Source organism: Leptonychotes weddellii, chromosome 12, assembly GCF_054177405.1.
Source record: "Leptonychotes weddellii isolate Sample4059 chromosome 12, ASM5417740v2, whole genome shotgun sequence".
Classification (NCBI taxonomy): domain Eukaryota; kingdom Metazoa; phylum Chordata; class Mammalia; order Carnivora; family Phocidae; genus Leptonychotes; species Leptonychotes weddellii.
The window spans coordinates 73,974,232-73,990,926 of NC_138380.1; the positions used below are offsets into that span (position 1 = coordinate 73,974,232).

At 35.6% G+C, this 16,695-nt stretch overlaps 1 protein-coding gene across 1 annotated transcript in view; it reads left to right on the plus strand.

Annotated features, from left to right (window-relative positions):
- SEMA3C (semaphorin 3C) overlaps positions 1–13,489 on the plus strand; it is a 166,354-nt gene extending 152,865 nt beyond the window's left edge. The window contains exons 14-16 of the mRNA XM_081799705.1: positions 4,719–4,812; positions 7,105–7,235; positions 11,360–13,489. Of these exons, the coding sequence (XP_081655831.1) occupies positions 4,719–4,812; positions 7,105–7,235; positions 11,360–11,770 (636 nt within the window). The 3' untranslated portion in view covers positions 11,771–13,489. The remainder of the gene's footprint in view (positions 1–4,718; positions 4,813–7,104; positions 7,236–11,359) is intronic.
- The last annotated feature ends 3,206 nt before the right edge of the window (positions 13,490–16,695 follow it).

Sequence of the window (16,695 nt, forward strand, 5' to 3'; positions counted from 1 at the left end):
GGTCCAGGCTAAGTAATCTGCTCAGGTTTGCTCTCGGGAGCTTTTGTTCCCTGCAAGCTTTCCGTCCAGCTTTGGAGGATGAGAGTGAAAATGGCGGCCTCCCAATCTCCACCCTGGAGGAGCCAAGAACTCAGGGCCCCACTCCTCAGTGAGGCCCCAGAGAAAAGCAGTCAGTCACTCCCGTCTCCCCGGTCTCCGGCGCTCTCCGTGCTCACCCGGCCTGTGACCGAGCGTTTCTATCTCTGGCACACGACCCTGTCTGGAGTCCCCAAACTCAACAGATCCCTGCAGTGCGCTCCCACACCGCAGGGGGAGGAAGGGGAGGAAGGGGAGTCTCCCCGGATCCCCGGATCTGCCGCTTGTTGGGTCCCTGCTGGAGGAGCAGTGGCCCGACTGTGCCGCGGATCACGGTTTATGGCAACCCCGAGCTGAGAGCCTGCACCTTGGCTCTGTCTCTGCAGCCGGCTTCCCGCTCCGATCCCTGGGAGCTCTGCCGCACTCAGGCATCCCCGGTCTTTCTGTGACCCAAGGGTCCTGAGACCACACTGTCCCACGAGGGTTCCACCCCCCACTTAGCCACTGGAGCGACTGCCCTCAGCGGAGCCAACTTCTAAAAGTTCCGATTTTGTGCTCCGCTGCTCTGTCACTTGCCAGAAGCGGCCAATGGAGGCCCCCTCCCCCACCGTCTATCTTCCCGAATATCGCCTGGGATTCACTTCTCTGCACGTCCTACCTTCCAGAAAGTGGTTGCTTTTCTGTTCAGAGAGTTGCTGCTATTCTTTTCCTCAATCTCCTGTTGAGTTCATAGGTGTTCAGAATGGTTTGATCCGTACCTAGCTGAATTCCTGGGACCAGATGAAATTTAGGTCTCCTACTCCTCCGCCATCTTGCTCCTCCCCCCCCATAATAGAGTACATCTGAAAAGTACTCATCACAAGAAAAAAAATTTTGTGACTATGGGAACAGATGTTATCTAGACTTATTGTGGTTATTTCACTATATATATATATATATCAATTATATATATGTGTATATATATATTTTTTTAAATTGAGAAATAATTTACATATAACATTATATTAGTTTCAGGCATACAACATAATGATTGAATGTACACCTGAAACTAATATAATGTTATATGTCAATATTTTCTCAAGTTAAAAAAAAAGTATAAGCAGGGGAAAAAAAGTATTATGGGTTGAAAGAGGAGATAGTAATCATTTAAAGAGCTATCTGAATCTCTAGCAGTGTCTTAATTCTATCATAAAAGGCTGAGAAATCTCTATCTTTATCTATCATCTGTCATCTATCATCTATCTATCTTTCTATCATCTATCTTATTCCTTGGCCTACTCACACCCATCTTTGGCTAGCACATTGAAAGTTTCACTACAAATATCTATACCATGTAAGTTCTCCAAATTATTTTAAAACTTAAACATATAGTGGATGCTAAGCATGTTTGCTGAATTAACTATTTCCTAAATTCTCATATATAATATTTTTAAGTGATTAAACAATAATAATAAAAATGATCACTTGTATTTTCCATACTAACTTTCTTTAATAGTGTTAACTTACCTATTTTATTTCAGTTGTACTGTCTACCTATCTGGAACACAAAGATTACGTGGAGGAATTCATAGGAATGAAAACCAAAAACGTGTCCTTTGTATGGAATAAGAATTACAGCGATACTTGGAAATCAATGGAGTTTATACTTTGATATAATGAAGTTGTTAAATATCATTGGCTCAGTAGTTTCTCTTTTTTAAAAGTTTGCTTATGGCAAATAACACAATTTTCCTTTCATCCTCAAGTATCTTAAATATTTGTACTAAATATTGCAATTTAGTCTCAAATGTTATTTATTCTGGATTCAGACATGCACTTAGAAATTTTATTCTAAGACAAGATAATCAGTTCAATCTTCAGGTAAATATGTGTTTTATGTACAAGAACAAAAATGATTTCATTGTGTATCTGAAGGATTATACTTAAGGAAGAAAACATTGGTAACTTGAGCTCAAATCCCAAACCTACATGCAAATATAATATTACTCTGCCTACCAGCTTTCGCAATGCTATACGGATATCCTAAAGGGAATCTACAAATACAAAAAATCTCAGATAGCTCTCTTGCTGATCTCATCATTTAGGCCAACCCATAATAATGTTTTTCTGTACAGAATGTCTGGAAGCTATGTGATCCCGTAAATTCAGGTTGCCCAGCGATGCAAACCATAACACAGTGCTGGTCACAGGACAATCAATTTAGCCATTGTGAATGATAGTGCTTCTCTAGATGACTGAAAATGACTAGTTCACCCATAAGAACTCTCACATGGTGGTCATTTAATATAGTGCACTCACAAGTTGATTGGTAGTAAATAACACTGGCTTGGAAATATAGCAAATGCAATGCAGTAAAAACCTGATATAGGAGCTATTCTAGAGTACAGCATTAATTGTATTTTCTGAGCCAAGAGTGACTTCCACTAATTTGTGTGTGTGTTGTTGTATTAGAAATATAAAATTGAGGGGCGCCTGGGTGTCTCAGTCAGTTAAGCGTCTGCTTTCAGCTCAGGTCATGATCCTGGGGTCCTGGGACTGAGCCCCACAGTCAGGCTCTGCTCAGCGGGAAGTCTGTTTCTCCCTCTCCCTCTGCCCCTCCCCCCACTGTTTGCGCATGCTTTCTTTCTCTCTCTCTCCTTCAAATAAATAAATAAAATCTTAAAAAAAAAAGAAATGTAAAATTGAATGAGGATAATGGGACATTTTTTGGGAAAAGAATACAAAAATGACACAAAATTTTATACCTGTATTCCCATAGATTTATATAATCCATTGAATACACAAACTACTATTTGCTGTAACCTTAAAATGATTTTTTTCACTATTGATAACTTTGAGATTAGTTTCACTTTGTAAATTTGATAATCCCTGTGAGATTTTAATATTTCTGCTCTTCTTACTGAATGTTTTAATTTATCTTTAAGGGTAAAAATGTTGAGACTTAACAGCTGACCCAGTTAAGTAATATGCTCATTTATATGTACTTCCTAGCCTTGATAGTAAACAATCAATGTATCCCTACATTCCCAATATTTAAAGAGAGGATCATTTCCTTCTCTCTCTCTTTTTTTAAAGACTTTATTTATTTATTTATTTAGAGAGAAGGAGAGCATGCATGAGTCGGGGGAGGGGCAAAGGGAGAGAGATTCTGAGGCAGACTCTGCGCTGTACGTGGAGCCCACCACAGGGATTGATCTCACCACTGGGAGACCGTGACCTGAGCCGAAACCAAGAGTCAGACCCTCAACCAGCTGAGCCATCCAGGCGCCCCACTTTTTTTTCTTCTCTCTTAACAGCAATCTTCATATCCATGATTTATTGCTAAGAGAATTTCGGTTGCTCTATTTTGATTTGTTTCACTATGTGATACAATTGAAACTAATATATATATACATAGGATCAAGACTCTGGAAATTAATTAGTATTGAAATAATTTAAAACATTGATTTAAATAATGGCCAACTTATAAAGAATGTAACTAAATTTTGAAGTGCTTAAGTTGATGACACATAATAACTAAAATGCATTGAGTGAACTTTGGATCCTGAACAAACTTTAAAAAATCCATAAGGGATATTTTGGAGACAGTTAAGGAAATTTTAACACAAAATGTGTATTGTATGATATTATGGAATAAATATTCATATATTTAGTATGATAATGATACTGTTGTTATGTAGGGAAATTGAAGAATGAAGCATTATCATGTCTGCAACTTGTTTTCTAAAGATTTTCATATATGTGCATAAAGTATATATACAACATAAAACTTGCATGTGAGAGAAAAAATAAATGTGGCAAAATACAACAATTCATGAATCTAAGTATACCAGTGTTTATTGTACTCATATATCCACTCTTCTGTAGGCTTGACATTTTTCTTTTTCTTTTTTTTTTTAAAGATTTTATTTATTTATTTGACAGAGAGACAGCGAGAGAGGGAACACAAGCAGGGGGAGTGGGAGAGCGAGAAGCAGGCTTCCTGCTGAGCAGGGAGCCCAGTGCAGGGCTCGATCCCAGGACCCTGGGATCATGACCTGAGCCGAAGGCAGACGCGTAATGACTGAGCCACCCAGGCGCCCCAGGCTTGACATTTTTCAAAGTAAAAAGTTAAAGGAAAATTCTTATTCTAGTAAATGAACAATTTTGCTTAACTTTATATTAAATGTCCATTTTCTATGTATCAACTGTTTCAGAAAAGCTTTTATATATCAAGAAAGTGTTAGAAAATGTTGACTTTCGTAAGAAAGCTATGTTTATTTAAGAACAAAATTATAAGAAAGAAGATGCTGGTGATTTTATATTCTAGAGGTTTTCATCTTGGAAAATTTTTGATAAATGTCTCTAAACTAAAATTTACACTATTCATTTGGAATCTAGCATTTACCCAGGAAATGCACATAATAAGGATTTCATAGCCATTCTATCACCAGTAGTAGATAGGGAGGGACGGAATTAATTCAGAATGAAAACAAGGTTAAGTACCCATCCTATCATGGAAGTGGTGAATAAGAAATGTCAGATAGCTGTGTCAGATAATCAGACCTCTTTTCCTTATGAAAGCTTAGGCAATTAAAAGACTGTGAAATTAAAAATGCAATCTTTTAAATGCGGTGTAATTGGCAATGTTAATTCTAAATTAGTTTTATGTATGTCTCTGCACTTATAGGAGGAGCCGAAGACAAGATGTGAGGCATGGAAATCCATTGACTCAGTGCAGAGGATTTAATCTAAAAGGTATTAAAACTGAGCAAGGGTCAAACTTGGTAAAGAGTTGCATTGCTCCATGTCACATTTCAGGGAGGGAAACCTCGTTATAATTCATATCTTCTGTTTTTTGTTTTGTTTTGTTTTTTTCAAGATTTTATTTATTTATTTGACACAGAGAGGGAACACGAGCAGGGGGAGTGGGAAAGGGAGAAGCAGGCTTCCCGCTGAGCAGGGAGCCCAATGCTGGGCTCCATCCTGGGATCATGACCTAGACTAAAGGCAGACGCTTAACGACTGAGCCACCCAGGCACCCCTCATATCTTCTGTTTTAATGGGAGATTATGAAGATGCTTGGTGTTCATATGGAAATTAAAAATTGAACGTTATTTGTATGTATAGTAGGAAAAACAAATGTCTGTGACCACAGTTACCTTGGGTGTGTTAGTTGGTTAGGTCTTTCACATAGATGTCAGTTATAGATTTTCCAAGCTATTATTTTTTTCTGAAGAAACAAAGCTATTGTCTTCTTTGTTAAGGAAAGAAAGGTGCTTTTTTTAAAAATTTGAAAATTTAAATTTTTTTTTTAAAGTTTACCATTTTAACCATTTTCAAATGTATAGTTCTGTGGCATTAGGTACATTCACACTGTTGTGTAACCAGCACCACATCCGTCTCTAGAACGTTTTATTTTTCCCAAGTGAAACCCTATGCCCATTAAATACAAACTCCCTCTTCACCAGCTTCTGGAAACCACCATTCTACTTTCTGTCTTTATGAATTTGATTCTTCTAAATACCTCTTATAAGTGGAAATACATAATATTTATCCTTTTGTAACTGCTTATTGCACTTCTTCGGGGTTCGTTCGTGTTGTAACACGTGTCAGGATTTCTTCTCTGTTGAAAATGGAAAAAAATATTTTATTGTGTGTTTATATCACATTTTGTTTATTCATCTATCACTGGACACTTGGATCGCTTCCACTTTGGGCTATTATAATTAATCCTGCTCTGAACATGGGTGTACCACTGCCTCGGCTTTATAATTCATAACCATTCCAATACTTCTGAGAATTGTGCCTCTGTCTTAGGATCAGTCTAACCCATTTCTTCCCATCCTGACATAAAGATCACATGTTATTATACTTTCCCCACCAACCTTGTCCCCTCCACCTGAACCCCACCAGTGACATCTCTTCAGGCGGAGATCTCTTGGTGCTAGAGACCCACTGGTTGCTAACAATTAACACCAAGACTCCTATTGCTAGTATTTTTGAGTCTGGGCCTTTCTTTGGTAAAGACTGACCTTCATATTACTAACTCCATGAACTATAAGGAGAAAATTGTGACACATTTTGCTTAGTGGTTCCATACATCTAATTGAGGGAATAAATCCAGGTCACCATTTCTCTATTTACTGAGTATTTTATAAATATGTGTGCCATTTCTACTAATAGTAGTAGCTACAGTGATAGAACTGCCAGCGGGGGTAATGATGAACTCACATGCGTGCTGGCTTTGTGTCAGAACCTGAGTTAAGTGCTTTTTTAATGGATTATCACACTTAATGCTCAAGACACTGTACCAAAGTAAGGTCTATTATTATCGCCATTTTATGAATGAAGAGGCTGTTCCTGTCTAAGCTACCACATGATTATACTACATGGTCTTCCTGAATTAAGAATCTCAGTACAGAACCTGTATGAAAATATAATCCATGTTTTAGAGCCAAGTAAAACTGAGACACAGAAGGGTCAAGTAAGTTGTCGAAGGTTGCATGGTCAGTATTGGTGAAGTCAGAATTTTACCTCCAATACCTCTGATTCCAAAGATTTGTGTTCTCAACCACTACTTCCTGCTGCATCCACACTTGGCTTTCTGACTTTTCCTGATGCTTCTGAATTCTATCTATACTCCACCGAGTATGGATGAACCTGGCTTTAATAATGCCTGGCACTTACTAACTCTTCAAGTAGGATATGTTTCCTAGTAATTCACAGCATTGGCTTGCTCAGCTCTGAAAAGCTGAGAAAACCTAATTTGTAAGGATATTGTAATAATTAAATAAATGTTCAAAGTGATATTAAGGACATTCCTTGGTATAGAGTACTTCTTGAATAAACATTGATTCCCTTATGCCTTTCTCTCCTTCCCTTTAGGTTAAGCACAACAGGTAAACAATGTCTAATAGTCTGCTTGTTAAATGATTAAAGATTGCCTTTTCGGGCTTCTATAGATGATGACAGTTTTATAGAGCAATAAACATTCATATAGGAGAATATGTTCTAAATTCTCTTCTCTCTCTTATTTTTGCTTTTCAGCATATAGAAATGCAGCTGAAATTGTTCAGTATGGAGTAAAAAATAACACCACTTTCCTTGAGTGTGCCCCGAAGTCTCCACAGGCATCTATCAAGTGGCTGTTACAGAAAGACAAAGACAGGAGGAAAGAGGTGAGTAGCACACCCCAGCAGCAATCAATCAGGGCTTTGGAAAGACATTCGATCACCATCCCTCAGTGAGGTTCAGATCAAATGAGAAAGAAAAGGCATATGAACATCCTTTTATGTCTTTGGGATGACAAGTGCCACTTTCTTTAAAATCCTTTGTCTGTAGAGATGATGAATTAATTAGAAATCCTTGCTGCCTGTTCCCTTCTATGATACGGTGATTGGAACAAGAGCTTGAGCACTCAAGACAGGGTACTGATATGAGGAAGCATTCGTAAAAGAAACAAGATGTGTGCAAAACCAGAGGCCAGGTTCTCACACAGCAGCACCTTTGTGTGATTCACGAGCTAAAAGGGGGCTTTAAAAAAAGTTCAGTGTTTCCTCAGCCAGAAATTATGCTAAACTATAACTTTTATGGTAAGGAGCATTTTTCTGCTATGTGGTAGTCTGTTTCCTTTGCTTTATTATCCATGACTCTAGGGTTTTGGTTCGGTAATATATGGAATCATTGTTTATGGGACCATTGCCTTTATTTAGTGATATGGAAAAACAGTTTTTCAAAGAAAACTACACTGACAACCTTTCACTGATCGGAAAGAGCCGTTTGAAAAGGGAAGCATTGTAAAATGGCTTAGGGTGAAATATTATAAATAATGAGCTCCAGTAATATTGTTGTCATATTGTACTGACAGATGAGAGGAAGAAGAAGAAAAATATATATGTGTACATAAAGCCTTAGGGTAGTCTAAAATGTAATGCTATAAGCAGTGTCATAAAATCTGATGGAGCAAAGGGGAAAATGGAGCCTTTTGCATTTGGGTGTATCCGTCTGTCATGGGCAGTTTGGGTACCAAATATTAAGTTAATTGGAGATATTTAGAATGGATACAACCCCAAGCTATAGAACACAGACACTTGCATCAAAGCTACTGAAATACATGTTGGCTCCACATGAGAAAATACTTTACAACTCAGACCTGCCTGTCCAAAGACAGTATGAGCTGTTTAGGAAATTGTGTATCCCCTGTCACTGGAATAGTAAACCATAGGCTGATGACCGCTCGCATAAGAGATTTAACTATCTGGAGGAGAGAGGAGCTAGATGAACTTTGGGGCTCCTTCTTGCCCCAGAATTCTATGATACTAAACAGATCTTTTAAAACATTTTTATTAATAAAAAACTATTGTTTATTTGAGATCTCTTTTCTTTGCCACAAAAGTCTGTCATCAAAGACACCTTGAAATTTCTACAGTCTAATTAATTTTAAATTCTTTTGAATGGATGTAAATGGTAATACTAATTGCCTTAGAAAGTAACCTGGAGGGGCGCCTGGGTGGCTCAGTCGGTTAAGCGGCTGCCTTCGGCTCAGGTCGTGATCCCAGGGTCCTGGGATCGAGCCCCGCATCAGGCTCCCAGCTCAGCGGGGAGTCTGCTTCTCCCTCTCCCACTCCCCCTGCTTGTGTTCCTTCTCTCGCTGTGTGTGTCTCTGTCAATTAAATAAAAAATCTTAAAAAAAAAAAAAAAGAAAGTAACCTGGAGTAGAAGTCATACTGTGTTATGATGATTATCATACAGAAATGAAGTTCTTAGACCAGAGCATGGCACATGGTCATGAACAGTCCTTCCTGAGAAGTTCTGTGTGTTCATATGTGAATTGGAAATTTGAAACTCAAGCAGAGATTACCTAGTATAAATAAAATGTTTTTCTTTAATTCAGTAAAAAGTTAAATACAATAACATACAATAAGTGAATAAAATTTCTATTATTTAAAGAAAATGAGTACATGCAAGCTTGAATACATGCCACAGAAATTAATAAATGGAGTTAAAAATGGAATGAGTTAATAGATTTAATGACTGAATCATCTTTGTGGTATTTCTAACATTTTATTTCAGAATGCTCAAGAATGTACACTCAATTATTACTATCTTGCTTTTTCTTCTAATCTCAAAAACATAAGAATGCTATAAGACTATGAAAAAATTAACTATAATTGTGCAAATCTATTTTATCCAAAATTTATAGAGTGTAATTCCATTCATTCTTAATTTAGTTGAACAAATTATTACTGTCTTATTAAATTTATCCTAATTCATCCTTAATAGTTTAGGCAAACACACACTTATTTCTCATGTTAATGATATATAAATATTGAACTTTAAAAAAAAATGTAAGACAAATGATAAAAGCTCATGGATGAAAATGTAAATAGTTGATACTGAATAGCATAAAGTGAAAACTAAAAGATCTCCTCACCTCCACTTCAATATTTATTCATACTTCGTGGAGTATATGAAGCTACTAAGAATTATATATTAAATCATAATGTATTCTTCCAAATGTTCCCCATCATTTTCCTATTTTTGTCTTTCTCTCTCTCTCTTTGTCTCTCGGTAATGTACACACACACACTTTAATATCAGTACACTTGGAGCTAACTTATTTTTTCTTGGCTACAGTATTCCACTATACGAATATATCTTTTTTTTTTAAAGCTATCTATCGCTTAAGGTTATTGTTTTGCTTCTTATCAAAAACATCATATAAATGAATATTTGCACACTTGTGAGTATATCTTCTGTACAAATTCCTAGAAATGATGAGGCACCTGGGTGGCTCAGTCAGTTAGGCATCTACCTTCAGCTCAGGTCAGGATTCCAGGGTCCTGGGATTGAGCCCCGCATCGGGCTCCTTGCTCAGCGGGGAGACTGCTTCTCCCTCTCCCACTCCCCCTGCTTGTGTTCCCTCTCTCACTGTGTCTGTGTCAAATAAATAAATAAAATCTTTAAAAAAAATTCCTAGAAATGAAATTTCTGCATCAAATACTATATGCATGTTATGTGAATTTATAAAATTGACCTCCAAATTTTTTCCTAATTTTGCACACATAGAAAAGGCTTCCTTTTCCTTTTGTTTCTGAGTACACTTCTACGTGATTGAAACTATTTTTGAGACACATTTAAACTTTAAAAATTAAATTAACATCTAAACTTTGCTTTATATATTTCAGTCCTACTTCCTGATCTCCCTTTTCTAGATCTGTTCTCTTATCTGTATTTCAATACTATACTTTGCCTTTTTGTGCTTTTTGCGGGGGGGGGCGGGGGCTACTTTTTATCTAAAACAATCTATCTTTGATTTTTATTTCATCAGTAATTAGATATGTACTTATGCAGAAATTTACCATTTAGCAACACATTTTACATACATTTCTTTATTTTGATTTGGGTCAATTTCTGCCCCCCTCAGTGAAAGAGCATTCCAGAGTCCCCATGTCAAGGAACTTCTTACCACTTAGCTTTTTAGTCTGTTTGTTGGCAGTACTATAGCTGGAACTTTAAGAAAGATGAATTTCATGCATTTAACTAATATCCAGCACATGAGAGTTTTTTCAGGATAAGCCTGTAAAGTAATTAAATATTAACTTCATAGCTTTTTATTACCTTTCCTTGGAAAGTAAAACCATTTGGAAGACGCAGAAGATGATGGCATTTCAGCTTATTTTTAGTCATTCTTTAGTTTGGGATAATTGGAAAAAGCCCTTGATAGTGTTCAAAACTCTGCCTCTGTTTATATAATTTTTTTTGAGTTGTCTTACTACTCAGTAAAGTAATGAATTGTTTCCATTTTTAGTTAGGAGAACACTCATCATTGAAAAATGGTAAAATTCAACCATTTAACTGTGGCTTCATGATTTTACTAATAAGAGAGTATTTTTGTTGCAATTAAAGGCAAGAACGCCAGGACAAAAAGATATTTTAAATTATTCTATGAATTTTATTTTTATCTGTTGACTGTGATTCACACTCCAAATGCAACCAAAACTCTGTGCTTATATGTACAAAAGCTACTTCTGTCCAAAGGGAATGAACTTGAAGCTATTTTTGGCAATATGGGTGATAACTTCACCCTCTCTTTAATAGATTCATTGCTCGTGAGACAAGATCTCTTGTGTCAAACAGGCAATGGAACTGACCAAAACTTTGTGTTCACTAAGAAGGAAGGTAATCAGTACTTGATGCTTTCGCCAAATTTGCAAGTCCAGAGATACTCTGTATATGTTGCTCATATCTTTTTAGAAGACATAGAGTCAGGTTTGGGATCTTTGATGATTCTCTCTTTTAGGTCAAGCTGAATGAACGAATCATAGCCACTTCACAAGGACTTCTAATCCGCTCTGTTCAAGATTCTGACCAAGGACTGTATCACTGCATTGCAACAGAGAACAGCTTCAAGCAGACCATAGCCAAGATCAACTTTAAAGTTTTAGATTCTGAAATGGTGGCTGTTGTGACAGACAAATGGTCCCCATGGACCTGGGCCAGCTCTGTGAGGGCTTTACCCTTCCACCCAAAGGACATCATGGGGGCATTCAGCCACTCAGAAATGCAGATGATTAATCAGTACTGCAAAGACACTCGGCAGCAACATCAACAAGAAGAATCTCAGAAGATAAGAGGGGACTATGGCAAGTTAAAAGCTCTCATCAATAGCCGGAAAAGTAGAAACAGGAGGAATCAGTTGCCAGAGTCATAATATTCTCTTACTTGGGGCTTATGCTTCCAGTAAAGAATAGTCTGTCTTCAATGATCAAATTTTGAGCAAAGAACCTTGTGCTTTACCCATGGGAAATTCCTGAGAAAGGTGTTACTCACTCCTCAAGTGAGTATTACATGAACTGAAATGAGCATGCATTTTCTTGTATGATATTGACTAGCACTAGACATGTCATGGTCCTCATGGTGCATATAAATATTTAACTTAACCCAGATTTTATTTATATCTTTATTTACTTTTCCTTCAAAATCAGTATGGCGGCTATGAAACTAAAATTCTTACATCCCTTAATTGAATGAGGGCTATAACCCCGTGATCTTCCTTCCTTGCTTTACGGGTTTAGATTTGGAATTGCCAGTAATTTTATATATGGAAACAAATGCCAAGTTCACAACTTTTACATTGTAAAAGTTGTATAAATACATGTAATAGAGTAGGGCTGTCAAAAGAAATGTAGAATAGATACAAATCAAGGAAGAGGGCATCTAAAAGTTGTATAAAACATTGAGTGATTCATACAGAAAAATGAACAGTTTATATACTTACAGTGAAATATATTAATTTTTTTATTGTAAAAACGGTCAGTTGCTGATATCTGCTATTGATCTTTGTTTCCTTGTTTTAGGAAGATAAAATGAATGATCCTCACCCATAAACATCTTTGATTAGAGTTATGTCAGTGAAACATTTAAGTTTATATTCTTATGCTATCATCTTCCAAACAAAAGCACTTTTTTTGGAAGTTATTTAAGTTATTATAGACTCAGAATATAATCTTACACTGTTTACTTAATTACTGTATTCTAATTTTCTAGTCTGTGTGGCAAAGTAAACACTATATGAAGAAAAAATGAAATATCAAACTTGTATATGAGAGGTGAAACTATCAAAATGGGGAAAAATAAAGTAAGAAATACGATTTTATTAAAAGCTGTTTATAAAAAATGTGACTAGTTTTTACCATCAGTGATTAATTTCAATAATTAATTCTCACATTTTTTTGGTTTATCAACCTCAGATATCATACGATTTTTAAGTCACCAGTTCATTTTTTTAAAATAATCTTTAGTATGTGCTGGAGAAGTGCTCATTTTGTGGACAAATGAAAAAAATTTGAATATGAACAAAAATAGACATACTTTCTTTTAAAAGAATGCTGGTGCATTAGGTTCCCTGGTATATAAATACAGATGTGGTAAGTTTTGTAATGAATAAAATAATTTTCTTCTAACTGTATGTTTGGGTCATTTCATTAGAAAAATTTATTATTGAACCTTTTATTCCAAATAACAATTAGATGGGAGAAATATGAAAAATCTCTTTATACTGTTATATTTCCTTTAAAAACACAAATTTGCCTTTTCATTTTATTTACTTGTAAAGAAATTTTCATGTTTCCAGGTACAAATAGAAATTGCATCATAGACCTATTCAAAATCTAGTACAAAATTTTATTTGTAGTTAACAGTCCACAAAGAAGGTAAGGTAGACTTATTACTTTCTTAAGCACCACAGAATAAAAGCTTCAAGAACTAAACCATTGTCAAAATGAATGCAATCATTGATCAGAATTTAAGAATATGATTTATTATTTAAGTGGTGGTAAATTATGATATTATAAGAGGAGGCCTCAGTGGGGGCAAACATAGCAGTTAAAATACACAACATAAATAATGTTCATTCAAAAATAAGCTAATATTAATAAAAGCTATTCTTCCAAATGTGTATGATTCTGAAGTATTCTGTAAAGCAGTTCATTATACAAATATTTTGCCTGCTATGTGCATAAATAGAAATATGTGTCAATGGAAGGCCAAAACCATCTTCAGTGTTTATGGCCAATCTATTCTATGTACAGAGTTTAAAGTAAAATTGTTTTAGAGTCAGAAGATAGGGTAAACTACACAGGTCCCCTTGCTTCATGTAAACACAAACTGATAGACAATGAGGGTATTTAGTTTTTTAATATTATTTGTGCTATTTAATACCTTCTCCTTTGAACATTATTCAATTGTATATACTTTTAAAATTATAGAAATTCTTCAACATAACTGCCAAATGTAAAGAAAATTTTCTTTCTCCAAAATAATGTCAACGTATACTGAATATTGGTGGTTAACTAGTTTTATTTTGTGTAGTTTGACATTTTGATGACTTAATATGTTTTCCATTTGTATTGTACATAAAATTTCCTAGGAATGCACTTTTTTTCAAAGTGTAGGTTTGTGGATAGATTTTAGCATGATGAAACTGTCATTACGGTGAATGTTCACTCTGTGAGAAAATAAACTAAATGTAGTTAGTACATTGATATTTAATTGGATATTGAAGAAATCATTTGCCTGGCAAAATAAAACATGTTGAATTCCCCAAGAATGTCTTCAACTTTTCTTTTTAATGTTGGATATATAATTGCTTGTTGACATGATAGAATCTACTGAATCTTATAATTTTTTTAAGTTTTAGTTATTTATCCATTTTTGTAAAAATAATGCATCTAGATATTTCTAAATTCAAAACTTCTGGAAGAATATACATGGAAAACTCTCCTTGTACCATTATCCCTCATTTATTCAAGTCCCAACCCCAGAAACATCCAATATTGTCAATTTCTATGTGTATTTCTGTGATATTTTACATATATGCAAGCAAATTCATATTTGTTTTCTCTTTAAGAGGCACTGTACATCCATCAATAGTTATTCACACTGCATTGTGTCTAACAGTGGGGGGAAAAATGTATAGTTTAGGAGTGCTTGGGCTTGGAGCCAGACTACCTGGATTTGAATCCAAGTTTACTGTCTTGGAAAAGTTACTGAATTTCTCTTTGCCTTAGTTGTCTGCCCAAGTTCATACCAGTAGAGTATTAGAACAGAATATGTGATATAATAACTATTCAATAAATGTCTGAATAGTTTCCTTATTCAGAAAGTGACATCCTGCTAGAACAGGAAGGAATCTTTCTGTTGTGTTCTTTGTCAAGTTAAATGCCAGTGACCCAGGTTGGGGAGCCTTCAGTCAGTGGATCACTTAACACCTTACCAGGTAAAATCAGCTTTTATAAAATTGAGGGGAAGGAAGCCACAAGTTAATTCATAATTCTGCTAACACATTTGAAAGACAGAAATATTAGAGATTTCTTCTATTTCTGGGCTTTAAGTCTGTAATAATGTGAGTGGAGAAAACATGAACAAAAAAATATATTAAAAGTTATCTCAACGAATCTTCCAACCTGATGATTCGGCACTACTCCCTAATTGCCCCATTATTTTTCAGTATCTCTCTTGCTTATATTTCATCTTAACTTTAACTTAAAATAATTTTAATATATTTCTTATCATTTTAATGTTTGAGACTTTATGCCTCCTACCTAAGGGAAAAAAAATTTAAGAAAAAGATACTGTGCTATGGCGAGCGCTGTGAATTGTGTAAGACTGTAAGACTGTTGAATCACAGACCTGTACCTCTGAAACAAATAATACATTATATGTTAAAAAAAAGAAGATAGTAGGAAGGGAAAAACGAAAGGGGGGAAATCAGAGGGGGAGACGAACCATGAGAGGCTATAGACTCTGAGAAACAAACTGAGGGTTCCAGAGGGGAGGGTGGTGGGGGGATGGGTTAGCCTGGTGATGGGTATTAAAGAGGGCACGTTCTGCATGGAGCACTGGGTGTTATAGGCAAACAATGAACCATGGAACACCACATCAAAAACTAATGATGTAATGTATGTAACATAATAAAATTTAAAAAAAGAATTAAAGGAAAGGAAACAAAACAGGCTGATCCAACAGATACATAGGAGGGACAGAGACTTTTATACTATAAAAGGAGAGCAAAGAAGAAATTCTAGAGGAATATGGGACTCAAGAAATTTCATGGTAACTCTGTAATACTGCTCCCAGTTCACCTACACAGTAGAGGCTTTTCCAGGATGTTGGGGAGATTAATGAATTATTTGAAGGGAACAAGTGTTGCAAAGCATGGAAAATAATACAACTAAGCCACTGGTGTTATTATATTATGATAGGGTATGAGAATGATTTGCTGATATGCTGTCATGACAAGTGGGGAAATAAAAACTGTATACATATTTTTCTATTTATCAACATTTATGGATCTCCTCTACACTGAGGACCGGAGATACCATGATGGCTGCCCTAATCTCAGGAGACTGTGAAATCCTTGGGGCATTTTTCTATCTACTTTAAAACTGGTCCTGTAACTGGAGTGGAAATGAAACTTCAGAGGGATATTTTCTATAAATCACATTCTGAAGACCAAGGTAATGCAGAGTCCATGGAAATGAAGCATGATGCAATCACTTCCACATCAGATTATTGACAATCAAATAAAAGTTAAAAAATGTGCTTCTACTAAAAAAAAAGAAAAAAGATAATGGTTTCTTATATCTATTCTTGTAGCTCAAGTCAAGAGAGACATTGCAGCTTTATTTTCCAGTGTAGTAAAGCCTGTAAAAACCTTAAATCTAGACAAGGAAATAATCAGACTAAGTGAAAATGTTTACTTACCCAGAAGCAGTGAGAATTTCATTGAGTTTTATGCATGATGACAAACCTATGGAAGACTGAATTTTTATTTTTTTTCCTTAAGAGTTTATCCCATGATCATTTTATCCAGTCACCTTTTGCACAAGAACACGAGCCTTACTGCAAAATCAAAATCAATTGCTATAAATTCGGTGTATGTGCCACTCAGTGAACTTCATTGTCAATAAATTGTTTTTCCTAAGGGGCTTCTGATATATAGATTTCAATTTTTATAGTTTCATAACAATATTACTTTCATAGTGCATAGGTATTGAGAGTTGGAAGAACTAGCTTCAAGACAAGAAAATGCCATCCTCACTATAGTGACTAGTGTATTTGTCTACTTGCCTCATA